The sequence below is a fragment of the Syngnathus leptorhynchus genome, chromosome 3 (assembly GCF_054491065.1).
Source record: "Syngnathus leptorhynchus isolate UIUO chromosome 3, UIUO_Slep, whole genome shotgun sequence".
Classification (NCBI taxonomy): Eukaryota; Metazoa; Chordata; class Actinopteri; order Syngnathiformes; family Syngnathidae; genus Syngnathus; species Syngnathus leptorhynchus.
The window spans coordinates 20,679,808-20,704,031 of NC_141197.1; the positions used below are offsets into that span (position 1 = coordinate 20,679,808).

Genomic DNA, 24,224 nt, shown 5'->3' on the forward strand with positions numbered 1-24,224 from the left:
AGACGACAAGAGATGAGGAGACATAAATACAAGCAACCTGACGAGACGACGAGGCACACCTGGACAAGGCGCAAGCTGATTGGTCGACTCAAAGAAAATGGCTGACAGAATCAGGTGGAAGCCAAAACATAGCAAGTAGACGCGCATAAAACTTGACACAACAGCGAATCAAAACAAAGTCAACAAAATAAAATACACAAATTATGAAACTAACGGACGGGCAAAGTGGGAGGTAAGATATTGACAATAATATTGATTCATTTTAATCCATCCGACAGTTCTGGAAATGCGTAGTTCCATTTCACATTGAAACTTGAAAATAAAAGAACTCACCTGATGAAAATAGGAACATTCCATTCATTGACATGTTTGACATCACAGCAATTGGAATGTGCAGGCTTCTCAACGCGATTGTCGGAGACCATTCCAAATGTCCTGCTTCCTGTGGGCACGCACGTGCGTGTGTGTGTGCAGGTGAGCCAATCAGGACGTAGCGAAATGGACGCTTCTCGTGTCTTTTGTGCAGCGGCTTGTAGAGCTGACTTTTATTTAGTCATGCTGTCTGCTTCCATTGTGAGTGCCTTGTATTCCCAGCATCACCACTTACACACACACACACACACACACACACACACACACACACACACACACACACACACACACACACACACACACACACCTGGGATGAAGCTATCTGGATGTGCAACCCAGCCGGTCGGTCGGTCGGTCGGTCGGTCCAGCCTTTGAGTGCGGCATTGTGTGGCTACAAAAGAAAGCCATGTGTTTCCATGCATGCTGCTCCAAAAAAAAAAAGACACAATCAAGATGTTAATGCCCAAACATTTTTCTCCCTCTTCTTCTACAGCCAATAATAAGAAGAGGAAGCATGTTAGATTTTTGTCATTTTCTTTGTGCGTTTGCTTTTGAATGTTACAAAAATGATCAATTAGTAATGCTGCGCCAACTGTTTGATTCTTTTCTATTTGATTCTATTCTTGCTGCCATTCATGTCTGTCCAGAATGATTTTTTGGATGGGTTGATGTGTGCAAAATGTGTTCCAGCTACCTTAAAGGAACAAAACACATCTGAAGCGGCCTGGACGCAACTCTGGTAAGGATGCTCGCTTTTATTTCACATTTTAAAGCGTTTGGGCGCATGAGAGAGAAATAGAGTTGAATTTAGGGCCTGCTTTCTTTGAGGCTAATGAGAGCTTTAAATATGACGCCTGACATTTTCACACACTGTCACACCTTGTCACTGCAAATGAAGTCCTTGCACACAACTGGCTCTACGTGTTAGTGTGTTTGTGTGTGTCCAGGCTTTCTGTATGTTTTGCAGTTCATCTACAGTATTATCAACAATATTATACAGCATATGTCTTTGATTTTAAGAAAAAAATTGTATCAACTAAAACGGCACACTATTAAACATCTTTTTGTGCCATTTTGCACCTGTGTAATTTGTAAAAAAATATTTAGTATCTTTTTTTTTTTTTAAACCTTGTTGACAGTTGCTGTTGTGTGTGTTTGGATGTGTCAACAACAAAGCAGTCACAAACCATAGGTGCAAAAAAACAGGTTCATTTTTTTTTTTAATGCTGCAGTAGAAAACAATGTTCTCATAATGATGGTAATAATAACAATGTGAATGTTTCCATTGTCAAGTACAACAACATTGAGAGAGAAAGAAAAGGACAGCGCGCGTGTGCGTGTGCTCTTTACATGCTTCGTATTTTACACTTTGTATTTACACGCCAATTAATGAGGAGGGTTGTGAACGCAGCGTAACCATGGTTACCGGTCACATCACCCCCCCCCCCCCCCCCCTCCTCGAATCCACAAAGATAAAGCTGCATTGTGGCCACATGGCCGAGTCAACCAAAATGCTTATAAATAAGAAAATGACATAAAGTGACGTCTACCCCCCGCCCCCAATTTTTTTCCATGTGTAAGGTGATTAAAAAGACTTTTCAACCCTTTGAGCACGACTTTTACTTCCAGTCAGAATGATGCCGTTTTAAAAAAGTTTTTTTCCTTCCCTTTTTTTTTTCCATCATTTGATTAAATAACACACGTATAAAAAACAAGTCTTGTGCAAAACAATGTCATTAATGTCTTTGTTTACTGTGCACCAGCAGTCATTCTTCTTCTGTTTCTTTTCTTTAAATTAAAAAATATAGGAAGGATGTATAATTTAAACAGGAATTAATACGTCATGTTTTATATATTTATATATATTTACATATTTTACACAGACCTGAAGAAAAGGAGGTCCCTGAACAATCACACAATGTTTTTTTTCCCCGTCTTTTAACCATGAAGACAAATGGGTGACAATGAGTAATAATTAAAAATACAAAAAGAAACATTTTTTTCTCCCTTTTCGGCATTCAAAGAAGGTAAAAGTTAGCATGTGAAGTGCTTTTGTGTACACGGAGCCATCGGGCCACACTGAAAACAACAAGTCCAATTATGAAAGAATAAAAATACTTCACTGCAGTAAAACAAAAGTCACAGTTTTTACAAGGCGGGATGCTGAGAGAGAATTCTTTTTGGATTTTGATGACAAAATAAGCGCAATCATAAAACTTGAAAAACATTTGGGATTTTCTGACAAAGAAGAAGGCCAAAATATCAAGACAAAAAATATCAGCTTTACAACAATGGTCATCATTTTATGAGATGGAAAAAGTTGGAATTTTACAATTTTCATGACAGAAAAATCCAAACATTTTGACTTAAAAGTCCGACATTTTGGAAAATTTTACAAGAGGGGGGGGAAATAAATCTGAATAATTATACAATTTGATGAGAAGAAAGTCAGAGAATGGTGTGTTCATCGCCATTGGAAAATGATACAGTCGAAGCATTACAATTAAAGCTTAGCACAACTTTCACAAATGACAAACAACAACTCCAGTCATTTCGATTTTTACGTCTCATATCTTTGCTCACACTATTATTTGCCCACGTTATTCTGGTCGGTTGATGGTTATTTTTTGTGACTTTTCAGTGCAGCCGTCAACCTCGTGGGTACATACGTACGAGTAAAAACAAGAGATGATTGAAAGAAAATATCCCCCCAAAAAATCAGCAGATGTCATGTTTTTTTTTTTTTTGATGCATGCAATTAATTTTACCACACGTGGTTATGTGGAAATAAAAAGCAACTTCATTTACACTACAACATTTGTAGGATTTTTTTTGTATTTTTCCATCCACCTTTCTATCTTGTGTCTCGGGGCTCATATTTAGAGGTTTGCATCACGTTCTGCTCCTCCGACACAGGAAATCGAGACCCCAAAAAAAATCTCTCAGCTGTCCTTCACTTGGCAGCCTGTCCTGAATCCAAGTACGGTCAAGTCGGGTAAAGTCACGCGATCGGCGCTACTGTTTGTCTAGTTCGCAAACGTACATGAGGTGGTCCTCTGGGGACTTCCCGTGAGTCTTGCTGAGGTGCAGTTTGACGGCGTGCTTGCTAGCAAAAGTCCGGTTGCACAGTTTGCACTGATGCGCCGCCGCAGCGCCACCCTCGTCCTCATCGCCGTTGGGGGAGGCCGCCGCAGCCGCCGAATCGGGGGCGGGCAAGGACGAGGGCAGGGTCACGGGAAAGGACGGCAGGGATGAGGGCAAAGGGCGGCCGGACGGATGCAAATGGGCCAGGAGTTTGTCGGAGAGTCCTTTGTGGAGGCGGTGCTGGGAGATCTGACCCAGGAGCTGCTCTCCGGAGAGCTTGGCCAGGTCCCGCAGCCTGAAGCCGAGGTGCGCTTCCAGGTGGCTGACGTAGGTGGACGGGGAGCGGATCTGCGAGGCGCAGTCGCTGCAGAAGAACACCGGGTGGCCCGAGTCCAGGTTCTTCAGGAACTTGGTGCCGCCGGTCCTGCGCAGCTGGTACTTGACGTTGGCCAGCCAGTGGGAGATGGTGGTCATGGAGAGGCCGGTGAAGCGGGAGATGTGCATCCTCTCCTGCGGGCTCAGGTCCGACATCATGTACTTGCCGTCGGCGGTTTGCCTCAGGCTGGAGGCGAACTGGGCCTGCAGGATGAGGAGGTGCTGCGGGTTCCAGTTGGACTGGCGGCCTTTGCGCTTCTGAGCCGGCGACACCTCTTCCGCTTCATCCTGGGTGGCGCCCTCCACGTCGGAGCGCTCCGACAAGCTGGTGGGCGTGGAGGCCTTGGAGATGGCCTGGCTCTCGGTGAGGTTCCTCAGCATGTCAGAGATGTCAGACAGGGCATTCTCTTTCAGTGGGGATGAGGACATGAAGGAGGCTACGGCGGCAGAGGCTTTGGTCATGGCCACCGTGGGGGAAGGCGACACGCTTTTGTCGGCGTGCTTGCCTTTGGTGAGATCCATGGGTTGGTCGTTGCCGCTGAGGTTCGGCTGGTAGAAGTAGCGATCCAGGTGGTGGTCGCTGGCGGATTTCTTCGCCTGGGCGGGCGGCGTGGATGCCGCTACCGCTGCCTTCTCGGCTAGGCTGTTGCTCATCTTGAAAAGCATACTCATGGGGTCCAGAGAAGGCAGGGCGGGCTTGGCGGCCTTGCCCAGGTGGGCGTTCATGACCGACTGCAGGGCGCTCAGCGGGTTGACAAAGGGCTGCTCCGGGGGCGGATGGTCGGTGATGATGGCCGTGCTGCCGCAGAGGGATCCGGGCTGAGGCGAGGCCACACCGTTCTCCGCGGGTTCCCTCTCACCGCCGTCTCCGTTAGTCTCCTTGTGGTTCGCTCCGCTTGTCACATTCTCGGGGAAACTTTTGCAGCCTCCTGTTTTGGCGTCCTTGGGAGAGTCCCCTCTCAGAGAGTCATCTGCCTCACTTTGGCACGGTGACGGCGTGGTTCTCATGGGGGAACACCTCGCCATGCCTGGCGGTTCCCTCATCTTCTCCTCCACTTTTGCCACTTTCTCCGTCACCTTCTTTACAAGCTCCTCCATGGCGTGAAAGTTGTTTTTGGAAAGCGGCGATGTTTGGCAATTGGGAGGAGAGACCAGCGTCTGGTTTTTGCCGCCGGGCGACAGGATCTCCGGCCCGGGGAACATGTACTTGACTGGAGAGTTCTTTCCCGGGTTCCCGAGAGAGAGCTTCATGATGTTGGGGAGCTGGTAGGCGGCGTGGATGCTCGGGTAGCCCCCCCAGCTCGGAGCTCCGTTCTGGGCTTTGTTGATGGCGGAGGTCACCGTGTTCTCCAAGGACTTGAGGATGTCCAGACCTCCTTTGGGACTTGCGTCCAGATCCTCCTCTGTCAGATACGTGTACTTTGACGAGATGTCAAACTTCTCCTCTGTTTCCTCTTCAATTCCCGACATCTTGTTTGAGTTTGCGTTAACAAAGGATTCTTTCGTACATTCCTCTTCTTTCTCCTCCTTTTTGATCTCCACTGCCATGGCGGCAGGCGAGACGCTGGTGGGAGGGGGAGGAGGAGCCGGGGCGGGCGGCGGCGAAAAGGTGGTGGCGGCCAAGGGAACCGACTGGACTTTCTCTTCTACGGTCGGCGTGGATGCCGGGCTGGGCGTCTCCATGATAGGTTTGCCCCTCTTGATTGCAGAGTTGGTGACTTTGATAAAGTGTCCGGTCACCATCATATGGGCGGTGAGCTCCTGCAGGGTGTCATGCGAGCTGCCGCACTCCATGCACTTGAGGATTTGTGACTTCCGTGACTCAAACTGCCAGGCATAGCTGGCGCCGTTCTGGTGCCCGTAGCGGTTGTTGGGCGTGATGTAGGGGTGGGCCGTCCTCTGGAGAAGCTCGTTGGCATCGGCCAGGCAGGCCGGTTTGGGCGTGGTCCCTCCGTTGGAGTCCGGCGAGCTGGGGACGTCCAGCTCCACGGGGGCTCTTTTCCGAGCCGAGATGATCTTAGCTGCCACCGGAGTCACGGGCTCCTTCAGAGGCACTTTTTGGTAGTGTTTGGTCTTAATCATGTGAACACTTAAATCCTGGAGGGACTCAAAGGAGTGTCCGCAGTACATGCACTTGAGAACCTTCTGCGCATCCTCCTTTCCTTCCATCTCGAGCAAGGAGCGCTTCCTAGGTTTAGACCAGCGCTTGGTGCCCTCGCTGTCCACCTCGTGGTTGTCGTCCCGGTAGTGTCCGGTCTCGTTCATGTGAACCGTGAGCTCCACCAGGGTGTCGTAGGCGCCGCTGCAGTCTTTGCAGCGGAACCTGCTGGCACCGGTGAAGATGGAGCCGTAGAGTTTGGAGCTCTGGCGGTAGAGCTGCACGGTGCTAAAGAGGCTCGGCTCGGCAGACGGCGCCGACAGGGCCGCCGAGGGGTGCTGGGTCAAGGCCAGCCGGTTCTGGTGGTTCTGTGAGGCCTGCTGAAGGGTTTTGGCGATGGCTGTCTGGTGCCAGTCGTATCCGCCGCTACCGCAGCTGCTGCTACTGCTGCTGCTACTGCTGCTACTGTGGCTGCGAGGGGGCTTCTCCTGTGGCGGCTGGCTCAGGTTTAGGTTTAGGCTAGACCAGTAGGAGTTGGTCAAGAAAGAGGTGTAGATGGCCTTCATCTTCTCCAGACTGTCAGCCACCGAGCTGGAGCTGGAAAGAACGGAGGCCGAAAGCACGGCTTCATCGCCGCTGCCCGGGGTGGCGGCGATGTCCGCCGCCGTCATGGCTGCGGAGGACAGCGACAGAACACTGGCCGGGTCTTTAAAAAGGAGAATGTCCTCGTCCATTTTGAGCGGCGGGCTCTCAAAGTCCGACATTCCGTCACTGGATTCGCTCTGGTGAGACTCGCTGTCCATCTCTTGGCCGGAGAAGTCGGCGGCGGTGGGTGAGTCGCCGAGGTCGTGTCCGGACCCCGGTCCGTCATTCCCGTCCCGGCAAAGGAACTTGGCGGCGGGTTCCTCGGCTTCCTGCGCTGAGTCCTCCCCCTCCGGGTCGTCATCCAGCAGCGCCGCTTCCTTCTCGTCTTCGGGGACGTACGCTAGGAGGAAGCAGAAAGGAACATGAGTTCGAAATGAAGCTTGGCATATGTTGTACCACAGAAAACGGTCTTGTTTTTTTCTTCTGGCAAACAAGGTCAAGTTCATCCCCTATTTTTCTGGCAGACTATTCCTGGTGACAAAAGGCTTGCAGACACTCGGAATCCCGTCTTTGTTCTGCGCTGGAGAGCATTAGCGGGCGGCAAGAGAAGCAGGGGTAGATGGCGGGGGGAGGGGGGGGGTGATCAAACATCACTCGCCACCTTCTTCTTCTTCCTCTCAAGGGGCAACAGCTTGAAATTAAAACTAAATTTGAAATTAATGAAGCACGTTGCGGCGGCGGCGGCGGTTTCAGAAGTAATAAATTACTTGTATCAACCTCGGAGACGGCACTTCCTGTCTGTCAATTAATACGTGGGCCGCCTCTAATGCTTTCCCGAACAGACACCCTCGCCGTTTCAATTAAGCGTGCCTCCTCACTCATTACGCCCGCCGCTCAGCTCGCCTCGTAAATAAAAATGAATGTTACGTGCGACAAATCTCCGTGCCTCCGCCGCCGCCGCCACGCAAAAAGCCATTTGCTTCAATTACCAGAGATTAGAAAAACTCTGGCGTTATTATTTACAGTTTAGCCGGCGGGCCAGCCAGCCAGGGAGCGCGCGTGCGCTTCGGGCTTTCAATTTAGAAGAAAATAGCTTCCGTTTAAGAAGCGCGGCAAGGAAAAATCAAGACGAATGAAAGCACGCCGATGAACGTGGGAATCTATCGGAGGGATGGAAGATCACAAGATGATTCAAAAGCACAACGCACAATCCATTTTATCGCTGGAAAGCTCAGCGCCACTGAGCCAGCTAAGAAACGACACGAGCGTGGTGACTAACGTTACGACGACAAAGCTATTCTGTAGCTGAGTGAAGAAGACGAAAAAAGTCACGTTCTACTACCGACTCACCCTAACCTGCCCATCATCCAACTTTGTTAGCATCTCGCCTCCCCCGCAAGGGACACAACAAGCCAAGATTTTCAGAGCAAAATCTGCGCTGATCTCAAACCTCAAGCGGTGCAACATCAAAAGTGCTTTACAAAGTTGAATCTCAAAGACGAAGCCGCTCTTCCACACCTAGCACACGAAAAAACAGCGAGACAAATGTGCCGCCCCTGTTAGCTGCTGTTAGCATTGCATTAGCATCATGTAAAAATCAGTTGTGGCTATTTTGCAGAATCTGTGTTCTGATGCAATATTTAACTCCCTCGTTGGTATCTCCCGTGTTTCGGCGGACCCGTCGGCCATCTGTTGCCGAACGACAGCTGTTTACCGGAGACGAGCGGGAAGCCGGCGAGGCCGAAGCCGGCGAGGCCGACGCGCGAGCACCTGCCGTGGCGAGCGGTCCAAACAAACGTACGGCTTCAATGAAATGACGAGTGTGCGTCATTTGCTTGTGGCGTTCGCTTGCCGACAAGCAGCTGCTGGCGTGACAGCTCAACGGCCAAATGGTCAACACGAGGCCAACATCCAGAAGAGATTGATGATGACCTCCACCGAGGCCTGAAAACACAGCTGGATGCCGAATGTGTCATTTTGTGGCTAATCTGTGATGAAAGTCATTGAGGAAGTGTGCTTGAGAACTTGCACTCACGCTGATCACCTCCCCGTGCGAGGTGCTCTCTGCTCGGCCAAATGACAAGAGGATCGTCCCGAGTCATGATGGGACCTCGTGGGACATCATGAACTGGAACTTTGAGGGACACGATAGGACAAATTGGGCTGAAAACATGGGACTTAATATTGGGGCAAGATAAGTAGATGACAATCATTGGAAAAGTTGGATGAAGTGCACCGCTGAGAAATGCTTTGTAGCAAACTTGCTGTGTCAGCAACTTAGCTGTTATGCTGCTTGCAAATGGTAGAAAGCAAAGACTTGAGCATCTTTCTCTATTCGTGTCTAGGGGAAAATCTTTCAAATATAGGAAGGGGAAATGAGGATGGATGCCGGTTTCAGACCTAAGTCAACTTCGAGGCTACACACGCACGCAAAAACGTGATCCCCGAGGCTTGTGGCCGACGTCCATGTTGTGAGCCTCACACCGCTATGACCTCGGACAGTGCGGTCATTTCAACACATACGCACACAGACACACACACACACTACGAGGAATATGCACACTCGGGCCAGCATGCGGGTTCTGTTTTAATTAGCAGCAAAAGTGTCGTGCTGAGCGAAGAATGACTTTTATCTACAGGAGGGAACGCGGCTTGCGAGCCTCCTTTGGCTAAACGTCAACAATATCTTCTCTATTTTTACTGTATGACAACTGTAAATAGAAGTCATCCGTTTATAAAACAAAATAAAAAATGTCGCTCTTATTTCTTACCAACAATAAATCCATGAACCAACTGTTAAATCAGAGGAATGAATAGGAATGAAAAATAACAAGAGTAATTTGATTGTTATTTCAAAAAGCCAGCAAATCGTTTGAAAAGACATCAATAATAATGTCATAATCATCAATCGGGACAAGCTACAATGATGCAGCAATGATCAGCGTCAGTTTCACCGCAACAAAATAAGAATAATATCAATAATAATAATAATTGAACAGGCAAGTCTGCCATTTAACCAGATCCTTGAACGCCGTCCCCTCCTCGTGATGATGAACTTCATTGAACGCGAGAATCGATAACGCTTAATCGTTGTCATTTGACAAATTAGTCAGCTATCGGTGTGTGTGTGTGCGCATGTGTGATATCGCCAACTCTTTTCCCTCTTTTGCTTTTAGAAGCCTGAACAGGGGTGTGTAGACTTTTGATAGCCACTGTTGGTTGTCATGGTGACGGCTGACATCATAACAATTAACAACCGCTTGTCTTTTGAGGCATTTTCTGACCAAAGCACTTTTTTTGTGCCTAAACACTCCCAACAACAACATGCAGCCAAACAGGAAGTGTGGACACACACGCACACACACACACACACACACACACACACACACACACGCAGCACACACCCAGCACACATCCTGACACGCACTCGGCGTATGGTGATCTGTTTGGACAGTGCTGATCAAAAGATGTCATCCCATCTCGGGAGCGCGCCCGCCTGCCTGCCTCCCAGTAAATCAGCGCGGCACGTAAATAAAGTGACAGGATCACTTTACGGGCCCGTCAAGCAAGCAGCGGAGGCCATTACGGGAACGCCGCGCTCGCCTTCCACACGCTAATGGACGGGAAATCGCGCTTTACGACTTTGCTCACGCTACCTCCGCCAAGGAAAACTTGCTTGGCATCACAAGCTGTTTTTGTATGACCTTTTGTTGACAAAAACAAACAAAAACGAATGACACCTTGGAATTTGAGGTGGAGGGTTTGCTAACATGTTAGCATGCTAATTATCCCAAAGTCATTTCAATCAAATTTGGACGTAATCTTGTCCACATTTTCTTTTATATTTCTCTTGCATTGATTAAAAGATGACATACGAAGAACATTTACAAAGGTACTGGCGTAAAATTCGGAAAGAATTTCCCATCACGAAAACCACAGAGTTCAGACGGTAAAGTCGCACGAGATTTGCACCAAATGAAGAGTACAAATTTACGTCAAGGAGGACATATTACTATTAATGATTGGATTCATACGAGATTGACGGAGGTCTCTGCTTCCACTCAGATTATCGCCATCTCATCAAATGTGCGATTATGTGCATATATTACAGATACAAATGGCAAAATAGAGGCAGCCAAGTGAAGATTGGGAGCAATAAAATAAATAGATTTTACAAATTAAAAAAAAAAAAAGGTGCGCAACATTACGGAGGAAATACGGGAGGGTGGGAGGCAATAAAGGCCGGGGCGCTTGGAGGCAATTTAGAATGCAAAACACAAACCATTAAAATTGCGCATTATCTTTTAATTTAATCTGGAATGATTTATAATCCATCACGCCGGGCCGCAGACGCATCCAATTATTCACCGCTGCTTGATTGACAACAAAGGTGATTTATTAAACTCATAAAAAAAAAAGCCAATGCCAAGCACACGCACACACACACACACACACACACACGCACGCACACACACACACACACACACACACACACACACACACACACACACACACACACACACACACACACACACACACACACACACACACACACACACACACACACACACACAGTGGTATTTTTAGGATCAATAGTTTCCTTTTACGTGTGATATGTTTGCGTGCACAAGGTTACTCGTTTGGCAAAAAATCCAACAGTTCAAAAATTCCTCTGGCCAGTCATCACACCGTATTGGCCAAAAATACAGCAACAGAAAATGAATAGAAAAGCAAAATGGGAAATAAAAAGAAGTCAAACAAAACAAAGTAAAATAAAATCGATAGAAAGATCAACTATATAGAGAAATATGTTATGTAAAAATTGACATCTATAGCTTTTCATAGAACTACTCATCAAAGTTCAAATAAAATGAAAATTAAACTCCACAAAAGAAAAGCCAAACGAGTTAAAGGAAATAAAAGCATCAAACTAAACACGTTAAAAATATCATTCAATGAACAAATACAAATCAAATCTGCAAGAAGTTATAATTGATGATGAAAATGAAAATAAAAAGAAAACTGCAAGGCTTTTCTACATAAGATGTATGTCATCTAATCGATAAATATAATTTCAAAATGGTCAAATGAAAGAAAAAGGTCGTCATGGTAATACCTATTATTACTGATGGTTACGCTTTTGTTTATGACATCATATTAGATGTCCAAAGTGTGGTGAAAATAAAGCCCAGTCGCTAACCCGTGACGGAACCCTCGGTCGTCACGGTAACTACAAGCAAAACAACTCAGGAGCAACAGTAAACCACTGACTTTGGGCACATCTGCTAACACACGCACGTCACAAAAGTCAACACACCCCTGGCAGCGTTTGTACACGTCTAAAGAAGTGAGTGTCCAGCTGCTAGGACGGTGGGAGTGGAAGAAGCCAACACACAGCCAGAGAATGTCCCCCAAAAAAAGTGCCAATATAGGATCATGATCGGAGTTTTGCTTTAGTTTTGTTTCATCAGGTTTTACTCTCCACCTGTTTTGCTCCCTCCAGCAGTCCTTGTTGGTTTATTGCTTGTTGTAAATGATGTATTCTTTCCTACTTTGAACTTGCAAGTAGAGCTTGCCAGCAGAATGTTTGTGTGTGTGTGTAATGTTACAGCAAAGGGAAAAAAACCTTAGCGAGTGATATTAGTCCATAATTCCTCATTCCTTGCCACGCGTGTCACCAATGCCGTTGTACTTTTTACGCTAAAGCTACGCTCAATGCCAGCTAGCGAGCTAGATAGCTAGAGAGATGGTGATATTCCAAACATTAGCATGTTAGCTTGAAGGCCGGCCGCCGGCCGTCACTTGACACTCATTTGAAACAAATGTGGCGGAAGACCAAAAGGCCACGCACGCCACGGCCGACAGGATGTTGAGCGATTTCTTCAAATGTCTTACACGTGTGCGAAAAGATAACATGAGAGCTGAATTTACGAGACATCCGCTTCTTTTAAAAAAGCGTGGGCGCCAACAATTCTCCAAAGTGTGTTTCATGGGTAACGGAAATGATTTGTGTTTATTTTGCAGCATAGAATGGACCTTGCCTAACTTTTGTGACACATCTCAAACACCTCCGCAAAAGTATTTAATATGACCTTATCCACATTTCAACATGTAGAATTTAGCAAATGATTGTACAACCTGTATACGGATCTCCCAGTGTGTATACTAACCAAATACTGATCCCCTCCCCCCCCGAAACGAACAAACTTAGTGCCACAATACACATCAATATTGGCGGCCAAAAATGTCCACCACTTTCTATAGCCATAAAAAGCAGGATTATAGAGGATGACGGAGGGTCGATGACTGTACCCTGTTTGGCATCAAGTGAAATCTCTTTTTCGACAACAGCTGTTTGCAAACATTTCACGCCACACAATCTCTTTGCGTGTCAAATCCAAACAAAGGCTGATTAGCATGCAGCTAAGCTGCTTTTGTGGTACACAACAGCCAAAGCTTTACAGCAACTTGCCCCCTCTGCCACATTGGCGCAACACAAAAAGAAAAGGAATCAAAGTCAATTCATCAGCTGAAAGAAAGATGTCGTATCTGTGACTTTAAGAGGCGAGTGACGTGGGTGGCGAGAATCTACATTTTGCCTTCACCGCATGTTAAAGCCACACAAGCCCTTTACACACGTGCCTGTGAGGCCAGCGGCAAGCGCAGCAACTTTCGAGGCAGACGCCCAACATCAGTCGGCTTTTACTTTTGTTTTTTTAGCTTTGTACCTTTTCTCTGCTGCACTCATTCAGCCCCCGGGCTCGCTCCGGGTTCTACACGCACACACACACACACACACACACACACACGACACGACTCGGCAGGGAAAGAAGGTGTGCATTCTGACCCGATTGAAGACAGAAGCGGCGCTCTTTCCAATGTGCGAGCCTTTTCTGAGAGAAGATCAATCCACATTGCAATTCGTTACCCTTTGGCTATTGATGGATTGACTTGCTGCGTTACTTTTATTTCTCCTCGAGTATTTTGGGATGAAAATGAGACTTCATCTTTTTATGCAAAGAAAACCATCAACCAGATTGCCAGAGTGAAATTTTACGGGAGCGTGAAACCACAAATGAAAAGCAAATGACAATTATCGGACAATCGAACGGACAATCAACACATAACGCGACATTTTCATTTAAATGGAGCCTTTTACATCATTTTCAAGCTTTGACACGCCGAGCTCCGTTTAAAACTCGGGAACCCCGATCCAGGTTTCGAGCCCAAAATAATCTTAGAACCCTAATCCAGGACGGAAAGCCAACTTTAATACCGGCCTGACACGGTTTGAAATGCTCAACCTGTTTTGGAGCCTTCAGGTGGAATCCCAAGATCAAAGCATCTACAACAAATCCTCAGCAACCTAACTTGAATCCAAAACATTGCATTTTTCTTTTCTCTTCCTTGTTCACACAAGTGCGCTGAATCCCATTTCACACAAGAGCACAAAAACGTGCGGACGAAAGCGGCCTCGGCGCGCTTGACATTAAAGCGCTGGCTTTGATGGAGTGGGCGGTCAACAGTGAACAAGTTCTGGCCGCTCGGGCTGCTTTTCTCTCCTCGTGCGCCGCTAATGAAGGAGCCTGCATGTGAGTGAGTGCAAGCTCTTTTATCAGCACTCACGCCCGCCCGCCCGCCTGCCTGCCTGCCGTCCGTCCGTCCGTCCGTCCGTCCTTCCGTCCTTCCGTCCCCGTGAGTCTCGACGGTTGCAGGTGTCACACGCGCGGCAGAGCTGCCACAAACCCAAACGGCCCGCCTTAACCCGCCTATCTTTTTAATTATCTTTCTCCCGCCGTTTGATTAATTATCGGGGCGCGGGTGAAAAAGCCTTGACTGACGGCCCCTCTGTCGCCGTCAAATGCAAACAGCTGCCGCCCGTGATCGCCTAGCAACCCGTTGATGATGGATGAGCGCCAGCACACGTAAATCAGCACATCTGTACGACATGGGGAAAAAAAATCCATCTGCTGAGATGTAGCAACATGGTACAGGCGTGGAAATGGATTGCAGCTCATATGTATCTGCATACAAAGATACTTTGCATTCATGGAAAAGGCTTAGGAAGGCACTCACAAATGGACTCGTGACATTCTTGACATTGTCCTGTCATGTAATGCTAGCTTGCTTACAATTTGCGAGCAGGACAATATTAGCGCTGAAACGACCATCATCGGACAGGCTGGAAAGTTGGCTGGGAATGAATGGAACACTTCTGAAATGGTTCAGAGCTTACTTGAAGGAATATATATATATATATTCCCACACTGAAAATGGGAGCCACTGGGAAGTGGAGTGGGCTAACTCCATTTTGCCATTGTGCTGAAATGTGATTTAAAGTTTCATGGCTGCAATAAAATCTGGGGGGTTTATAGCTTGCTGATTTATTGGGCCAGAATGACTTCTTCTGGATACTTGTTTTTACAGAAATTGTAGTTTTCCGCAGATTTCGGTTCATTCCAAACATCCGTCAAATCTATCAATATTTTATGAAGGGCGGTAAATAACACTGACGTTTACAAACATGGTACCCGAGCGACTTTCTGAATCTGAACTAAACTTGCTGGGGTGCCGTTTCAGAAATGCGACTTTCATACGTTTTTTGGGGTTGATTTTTAAACGTATTTATTTTGGTATTACTGCACGGCCGTAAATAATAAGGAAAGTCAAACAGTGGTCGGAATCTTGCACTCAACTAATATTTAAAAATGTACAATATGCAGGCAAAAATAAATAAACCATGACCAAACCTACAAAACACAAACAAACTAAAATGAAGCATTCCCCCAACCTCAAACTAACCCGAACCTTAACCCTAACCCAAACAAACTAAAATGAAGCATCTCCCCCCGAAACTAAAAGTCAAAATGCAATAAAAACTCACTACAGAGAAAACTTATAACCCTGGTGCACACACACACGCACACACACACATTTCCCCCCCAGATTCAACACAAAATGGATGCTCCTCAAAAAAAAAAGGGCCCGTTGATGGATATGAATGCGACGCTGCCATTCATCAGCGCACTATTATTTCGACTGGACGGCTACAGAGCTGTAACCCGAGCTACCGACGAGCACGCACAAAGACACGCCGAACACAGACTCGGTGGATGTGTGTACACACAGGCAGGAAGCCACGATAGTCAGGGTCAAGACAAAGAGAGGAAATGAAGGATCACAGCACCAGTCACCAGACCAAGATGAACAAAAAGAATACGTTTGCTTCCGGCCAGCAAATAAAAGACAAAATGGTTTCACGCAACCTGACTAAACCCCTGAGTAGGCTACCCTTTCCTGTCCAATGAGAAGCCGTCAAACTAAGATGGAGCACCTAACGCCCACTTAGTTACTTCTATACTTTTTAATGAATAGTATGGAGTCTGAGTATTATTAGTATATTCTATGCTGACGCCTTCTTTATGACTAAAGAAGGTATTAATCTCAAGAACGGGATTGATAGTTGCAACTCTAATATATACATATCGAGAGATAGATAGCAAGAGAGAAAGTAGACATATCTATCTGTCTGTCTGTCTCTCGAGCTAGCTAGCTATCTGTCTAGCGATGTTAGCTATCCCAGCTGACGTGTTTTCTAAATGTTGCCTCCCTACACCCAACCTGACACACCTTTGTAAGAAAGGCACCACTGAAAAGGCCCTGAAGCGCACCCGTAGACAACCAAACCTGAGCACCCAGCCACAAGAAGCCGCGTGTGCAGCGGCATTTCCGAGGGTGCCCGTGGCTAATTAACGTCGCTAGCTAGCGTGTGTGCGGGGCTGAGTAATGTTTTTGATCTTTGTGGCTGATAAGCGCATACTAATGAGCTTTCAAAGGCGGCAAAGACGGGAGTGGCCGCTCCCCGCAATTATTGACAGATGCCTTTTCCTCCTTTTCCTCCGCCGCGCCATAAATCCTGGCCCGCTAATGAGCTTGAGAAGTGCCACCCTGCCAGTCAGCTAATGAAACCGAACGGAGGGGAGAAAGGGGGGAGGCGACACGTGCGTGTCCTCGGACACAGTTTTGCCCCTCTTGAACTGATGTAGCAAACATCTGCACCAGCGACACCGAGCAGCCGTGCTCCTCTCGCCAGTGTGGACTACCAAAACAGGATGATCACAAATTTGTGTCCGTTTTAAGATGCTTCGTGTCACGATATGTGTTTTTCTTTCACATTTGTGTCTTGAGTCCTTTTAGTGAGTTTCACCTGTGCAGGTAAAGGCTGCTCTGGCATCAGCCAATCACATTCCTCAGCCAGTCGCGTCTTGGCCAGGTGTTCCCCATTGCCTCGTCCGTCAGCTTGTATTTAGTTCCCCGCTTTGGGTGCGTTCTCGGGTTTGGCTGTCGCCGTTCCCGTCAGTAGTTGTCACGCAAGGTTTTGTCCTCGTGTTTGCTACTTTGAGTGCTTTGATTTAGTCCTTTTGGATTTCATGTCGCAAAAATACTGTAACACTCATGGTGTGACAAATTAAAAGCAGATGTTTGATAAACAGTCTGCTTTCATGAAGGAAATCACAGAATATTTCTTGTTGAACTTCAGAGGCCGAATTCAGAAGACAGAACATTATTCACTGATTCGGTGCTTGTCTAGAGAGTTGTTGGTTCATTTGATCATTTGTGTTTGTGAAATGTCGAGCATCGAGTCTACCAAATGAAAAAGTAGACTCCCCTTTCAGCAGAGACTTTGTTTTTAGCTTTTTCTGTTTTCAGCTAGCATTAGACCATGGTACTGTAGGTTTGACCAAAAATCCCGCCAAAAATCCAAAATTAGCTTAAAAGTGTCAAACCGAATCTCAAACTGCCAAAAAGAAACGACAGAGGAGGGATTTTAATGTCAAAATCAAATCTAAATAAAGAACTAAGGAACGACGCAGACACGTGGCATAAAGCGCATCATCTTTTGGCATCCTACGAGAGCGCCACCTCTTGGTTGCGTTTTCTTGATTGCGCTGGCGAGCATCTGAAAGCCATCACCACACAAAATGAGGAGGGAGAATGTTTGTCGAGTGTGTGTGTGTGTGTGTGTGTGTGAGGAGAGGAAGCTGCTGTCAGCTTGAGAAGGATGTCAGCCCGGGCTAACTTTGATTACGCTCGCTTCACACACACACACAAACGTATGTACGTACACACACGCACAATCGCACACACTGCTTCCAATTAAGGATGTAAAAACTTGAGCATTTTATTGTATCTATATTGTTGAAACACTTGAATGACAAGAATGCTAAAATGCTCAAGTCAATCCTATCTGCACACTTTAAAGTTTTTTATTACGTTTCTTTCAATGATACTGACCAAATTAAAGAACGTGAAAGACCTTATTATTTTTAATGACACCTTGATAAAACCTTTCAGTACGACCAGGGTCATTTTTAATGTCACTTTGTTCAAACCTAAGACTGATTGATTATGGTGACCCAAGACTTTTTGAAGACACCTTGTTTGAATTGGAAGACGTTCTTAACATTCTTTTTTTATTTTTTTATTTAAGGAGGTCAGTTTAAGCCACTTTATTCCAATGTAATACATTCCAGGACTTTTTAGTAGACTTTTAAAGCACCTTTGAATTTTGAAGGACCTTTTTGATCCCATTCTGATGAAATGAAAGACTTTTTGGAACACCGTTGAAAACATAAGGCCACTTTGATCAGATATGGCGTCGCTTTCATTATACCTTGACCAAGGTTACAAAGAAACCTAATAAAAGAACTCAAATTGAAATGAAACAATTTGGGCCACAGAATAAAATAAAATGTAAATACTGCAATTATATCAGAAATGTTCATAAAGTCATACATGAGCTTTGGGGGTCATTTAAAAAAAAAAAAAGTTTATTTCTGTGGTGCTGAACAGAAGAAAGTCTTTTGTCTTTACAAAATTGTCCTTTTGTCCTTTCTACACAACGCACTGACTTTATTTTTTATCTTGCACTCGATAAATAGTCAATACATATCAAACTAGAGCTAACACTAAAAGTAATAAATCGTAAATAAAGCAAAGGGTTTGTTCAAAATTGAAATTGGTCAAAATAACTAAAGTAAGAGAAAAAAAAAATCAAAAATAAAATAAAAATGAACTATCGTGAAAATTGCGCCTTGTTAAGGCCATAAATATTGAAGTCATCAAAACATTGCGGCATCCTCTGGCCAAACGCTGTCCGTGGGGGAGGAGAAGCCAAGCGGAGTGCCATCTCGTGAGCCAATTTAAGGAATGAGCGCTGATGTGTCAGCTATTGACTGTTGGCTGTTGCCGCTGATGGTGACGGCGCCCGAGGCCAACGCGGGAGAGCAAATGACAGCGTCAAGCGGCGGCGAGAACGTGGAACCAAGGCAGACCAAGGCGCCTCTAATTGACAGCTGTCAACATAATGGATTCCACGCAGAGGGGAGCAGGAAGGGAAGGGAAGCGTGCTTCCAAACCAACCCTCAGCCACTTATCCTGAAGGAAGGACGGGAAGGGGGGGGGGGGCACATACCCACCTTTCCTAAACAAATGTCCCTCCCTCCCTCCCTCCTCAAATTGTACAATGGTACCTAAAGAAAATCTCACCAGTGACGGGACATTGTGATTTCCTAGGAAGGGCATCATTTCAGTGTGAGGCTCAGGACTGCAGACTCCACCCCCAAATGTCTCTTAAAAGTTTTTTTTTTTATGTGCCATGTCATTTTGAGAAAAATTATTTTCATTCCTGGAATTCAAATCATCTAACCTGAAATCTGAGCCCAGAAGCACATTTGAAGATTTCTTCAAAAGATAACGAACCTGCTGAATTTTTCACTTCCAGAGTCAGATTTGTTCAAAATTCCAAACACCAGCCTGGACTGCTCCCAAAATACAAACTCCCTGGAGCTCAACTTTGGAAAGTAAAAAACGTTTAATCCAATAGTCGTGCAGAGCCTAACCCGAAACATCCTGGATCTCCTTTCCAAAAATTGCAGAACCCAAAGTTCTTGTATTGCTGTCCAGTCTGTTTTTGTTTCCCAGGAAGCAAATTTAGGGAGCACATCATCCGCCCCCAAAGTTCCGAAAGTACCACAACCTCGAGGGAAAACAAAACGACAACAAAAACAGCGCGATCAAGATAGACACTTTGGAGTCGATTACGGCCTTGAAAAAGTCTATTTAATTGCAGGAAGAATATTGCGAAGAAATGGAGCCATTTGGATCGCTTGTCATCATCAGCAAAGGATGCACGGCGTGGCTCTTAATGACATCACAGCTAACGACAACCACGAGCAGCACGGCTGCTCGTTAAAAAGAAAAAGAAAACGCTGGTGCTTTTCGAGGCATTTTTACTCTCTTAATTAAGACAATAATTATCCCAAGCTGCTTTAAACAAGGTTAATTAGCTTCATTATGTTTACGTGTTTCATTAGCGGCGCCCGACGTGGACGCGGGGCGCAAATTAAACACTACATTGGCACAACGGGGAAAGAAAGGGGAGGCCTTTGTGTACCAGGCATTATATCAAGACGCACAACTTGTGCGTGTGTGTGTGTGTGTGTGTGTTTAACGCTCTGTCTGATACGAGTTGCATTGCTAAGGCGCATGCAGCATGATTCATCTCTCGCCGCTGCGATTTAGCGCACACACACACATACGTCCGTCCATGCGCCCACATCACGAATATCCCACCAGCATCAGAACCAGGTCCAAACCCATCGCTAGTCATCCACTTACAAACTTTGAACGAGTGACCGCGAGATGGTAACTCACGACTCAATCTACTCTTGACTTTGTGTCATGAAGGACGAGCTCGAGTCACCGGAAACTCGACTCAGCAGGATCTTGTAAAAATGCAACGGGGCCCAAACAGTTCTGGAAACTAACTTTAGGAAAACTGCTAGTCTCTTTTCCCCCCGACTCAAACAATGGCGAACACGGGACCTCGCCAAACGAAGCCCGGTCCTACCTGTGAGTCAAAAAATTGCTAGGCAACGTGGCGGAGTTTTTAGGGCCAACCTTTAACCTGATTTTCCAGCCCATCTCCGTCAAAGCTGCGTGATGGTTGACTGGCGCCACGCTGATCATACGCCGCCTCCTTCTAATGTGCAATCAAGGACAATCACTTTGCCGTCCTGACCTAACTCCCGCAATCAATCTGCTGGCTTTCTGCGCTTCCTGACCACGTGCTTTTAAAACAGCCGGCCGACTTGGACAGACAGACGGATGGAGCGACAAACACAACAAAAGGCATATGGATGCATATGGACGGTGATATCATGAAGAGCATCTATATGGCTCCAAAGGGTTACTTTATGGAATGTAAATGACCTCCACCTTACCAGCAGATTCATTTCAAACGGTCATTTTTCTGCGTCCCATATTAGTTGAGCTAGTCGGGTTCGAAACAGGGCTATCAAATAGTTTTACAATCCAACATTGCATGGACTGTTTGAGTCATAGCAAGAATGAAATGTGCATTTATTAATGAGCTGGTGAGTGACGTGGGTGTCTGCAATTTGAGTCCGCCATGGCGCACTCAGGTTAGCGCTTGCTTGTATATTGACTCGCCGTTAGCCTAGCCTGCCTTTGTTGCGGCTCACGATGGTTCAAAATTCATTTGGAGGCATTTCCTGCTATTTTACGCCTCCAAATTTCCACCCGAGAAAGATTGTTGTACGTCAAAGGCCTCGGCTCAGTTGGCATCAAAAGTCCTCTTTTCGACACATTTCTCGCCCAAATGTCCAAGTGATCTTCATCAAATGTTCATGGCCCGGAGAATGATCATCCGGCCGTCCGTGCGTCCGTCCGTCCGTCTGTCGCGTCCATTAGCCCTAAAACGCTGCCATCAAGCGAGGCCCTCTGCTCGGTGTGTGCGTGATTGACCATTAGGGCCATTGATGAATGTGGCTGTCAGAGGGCAGACAATTAAATCAAATATGAAGCAAAGTCTCTCCGACGGAGCAAGCCAGCGTTCCGCCTCGCGATTAGCCTAATACTCAATACTCTAGCACTCTCGCAACTGCCTGCCTGCCTGCCGGCCGGCCTGTGTGTGTGTGCGTGCGCCAAAAGTGTTGCATGCTTGTTTATGTGTAGTGTAAAGTCACTGCAGCATGCCGTGTGTACATGCACCGCTGCACATATGTAATTACGTGTGCGCATGTGTGTGTGCGTGCGTGCGTGCGTGTGTGTTTTGGAGACTACAGTTTGTATTCAAGCTCCAAAAAAAAAAAAAAAATCATCATAAAAAAAAATAGAATGTGCCGAGATGGATGGAAGTAGGGCGAGTGGGCCGAGAGTAAAAAATTACAATTCATGCATTAATTATTTTTAATTAACTGGAATGTATGAAAGCTGGCAATAAACGATTGGCATAATATGAAATAAAAAAAAAATAGAATGAACGCAATGTAGCAAAATGAAAACAAATTCACAAGAAACTATAAAAACAAGTGACCGATGACTTACAAAAAAATCTGCTGTCAAGTGTGTGTGTGTGTGTTTGTGTGAGTGTGTGTGTGTGCGTGCGAGTGTGCCTGTGTGTGAGTGTGCATGCTTGCGTGCGTGTGAGTGTGCATGTGTGTTTCTGCTCACAAACTAAAAAGTAAACCTTTTTTGGGCAACAGGCGGCTTTGACCAAATTTGTCAAAGGTGCCTCACGAGCCCAAAAAGAGATTTTGTGACAATTTGTCAAAGTTCATTTGTGTTCATTTTTTTTTTTCAAATCTTGTCCAGAATGATGAGAAAGTGACACGGCGACTACCTCTCATGTTTTTTTGTTGTTGTAAATCTTCATCTTTCCAGCTGCTGCTCATGTTCCCGAACCAAAGAGCACTTGAATCTATTTTTCATTCTTGTTGTGGGAAAGGCAGCCAAAAGAGACCCGTCAAAAGAAACGTCAAGGCGCTCGCCGACGAAGCCGTTTGATGGCATTGCCGCAGCCGCAGACAACAAGAGTGGCAAAATGGTGTCACTCAAAGTTGACAAATCTTCAGCACATTGAGCGGCAACGAACCCATTTCCAACTTCTCGTTAGAACACCTCGTTTGCGAGCAAAGCTCTCTTCTGACTGTGACTTCCGCTTGAGTCCAAAGTTGTCCGAAAGTCACACCGTAAACGCAAATGTTAGAAAAACACCAGCACAGCCATGAAGGCAGCAACATTTTGGTACTTGTAAGCCAATGTGTGGCTTTAATTAAGTCCAAAAGTTGTCCGAAAATGGCAACACCAAGAAAAAATCTAACGCTATTCTATATTGATGAAAGCACTTTTCTCGGCTTGGATCATTTTCAGCTCCACTAATATACAAAGCGAGAGTTTTTGGAGAGGTCAAATAGGTGTGTTTTGAACTGAGACTTGAATTCAGTGCAAAGTCAACTCTCTTTCAAAGACAACCACGGAGCTGCTTAGCCAATTTGGCTCTTTTAAAATTCATCTGTAAACAGTTGAAAGTTGCTGGAAAGTGAAAGATGCAATAACACCAACCACAAAAGGCTAAATGAGCTCATTTTTCCTCTTTTCTTTTTAAAATCTGTTTCAGCTCCAAAAATGCCACTGATTTCAAAATAAGACCTCATTCAACTCAAAGAAATCAGACATGAGTAAGTCCAAACGGATTCCCCACAATCTCCCTGAAAAGTAAGTCAATGATAGTCGCGGAAGGGACACTCACGCGCACGCACACACACACACACACACGCGCACAAACGACCGTGCGAAAGCAAGCCAGCGAGCCGGTGCGTACCTGCGGCGCGCCGCGGCGCTTGCTGCTTCCTCCGCGGCATGTCGGCTTGTCCGACCCCGGGGAAGGCGCTTCCTCTGCGGCCCCGCTGATGCGAGGCTTCCCGTGGGCTACACTTTTCCCCCTTTCGTTGGCGCTCGCTCGTTCGCTCAGGACTCCCGCATCGATGGAGCGTGTGCGGGTCGACAAAAAAAAAAAAAAAAAAAAAAAAAAAAAAGGAGGTAGCGGAGAACCAGGGGTGGGGGCGTCCTTCCTCTCTTGCTTCTCCGGGCTGGCTGATGTCTCGATCGGCGCGGCTTGGCTGCGTGTCGCCGCTTCGGTGCCGGGGGAGGGGGGCGGGGGAGAGTGGAGGTTAAACGGTTCCCCTCCGTGAGCGTGTGTGCGCGCGTCCGTCCGTCCGTGCGTGCGTGCGTGATCTTCTGCAACAGGCGCGCTTGAGGGGACACAATCAAACGACGGGCGTCAGTCAAAAGTGCGCAAAAAGGGGAGAAAATAAACAGAAAACGGGGGGCGGACGGGGCGCGTGGAGCCTCCTCGGCACTTGAACCTCTACGAGGCTGATGATGGGCGGCACGTAACGCGGCTCTGTCTCTCCCCCGTCTCCCTGTCACTCAACCCCCACGCCCCCCACCCCCGCCGTTTATCACAACAACCACCACGCGCACGCGCACTTACTTGAACTGGAACGGAGCCACCACGAGGAGCGTGTGTGTGTCCCTCCAGGTGTTCAAAGCCCCCCCAAAAAAATTTTTTTACACAAACCCCCAGACAAAAACTCAAATCCAGATGATGATAAGGCTGAAGAGGGAGGTTATGTGAGGAACAAGGGGTCCATCAGTGCCGCCCCCCCCCGCACGTGCACGCGCCCCTTTTCTTTTTTAGTTCTTATGAATCGATGAGATGCGCGCTTGATTGGGTCTCCCTGCTTGAAAGGAAGGCGGGAGGGAGAAAAAAGAGGTGGCACTTTTCTTTTATGGCAATTCTTCTTTCTTCTCTTCTTATTGGGGAGGGGGTGATATTTAAATG

General features: G+C 46.6%; 1 protein-coding gene across 1 annotated transcript; it reads right to left on the reverse strand.

Annotated features, from left to right (window-relative positions):
• Nucleotides 1–1,939: 1,939 nt before the first annotated feature.
• On the reverse strand, nt 1,940–23,272 carry tshz3b (teashirt zinc finger homeobox 3b). The gene is made up of 2 exons (XM_085907584.1): nt 23,202–23,272; nt 1,940–6,914 (listed from the first exon to the last, which is right to left on the reverse strand). Exons 1-2 carry the CDS (start codon nt 23,239–23,241, stop codon nt 3,388–3,390), a joined length of 3,567 nt encoding a protein of 1,188 aa, XP_085763710.1. The 5' UTR covers nt 23,242–23,272; the 3' UTR covers nt 1,940–3,387.
• Between the last annotated feature and the right edge of the window lie 952 nt (nt 23,273–24,224).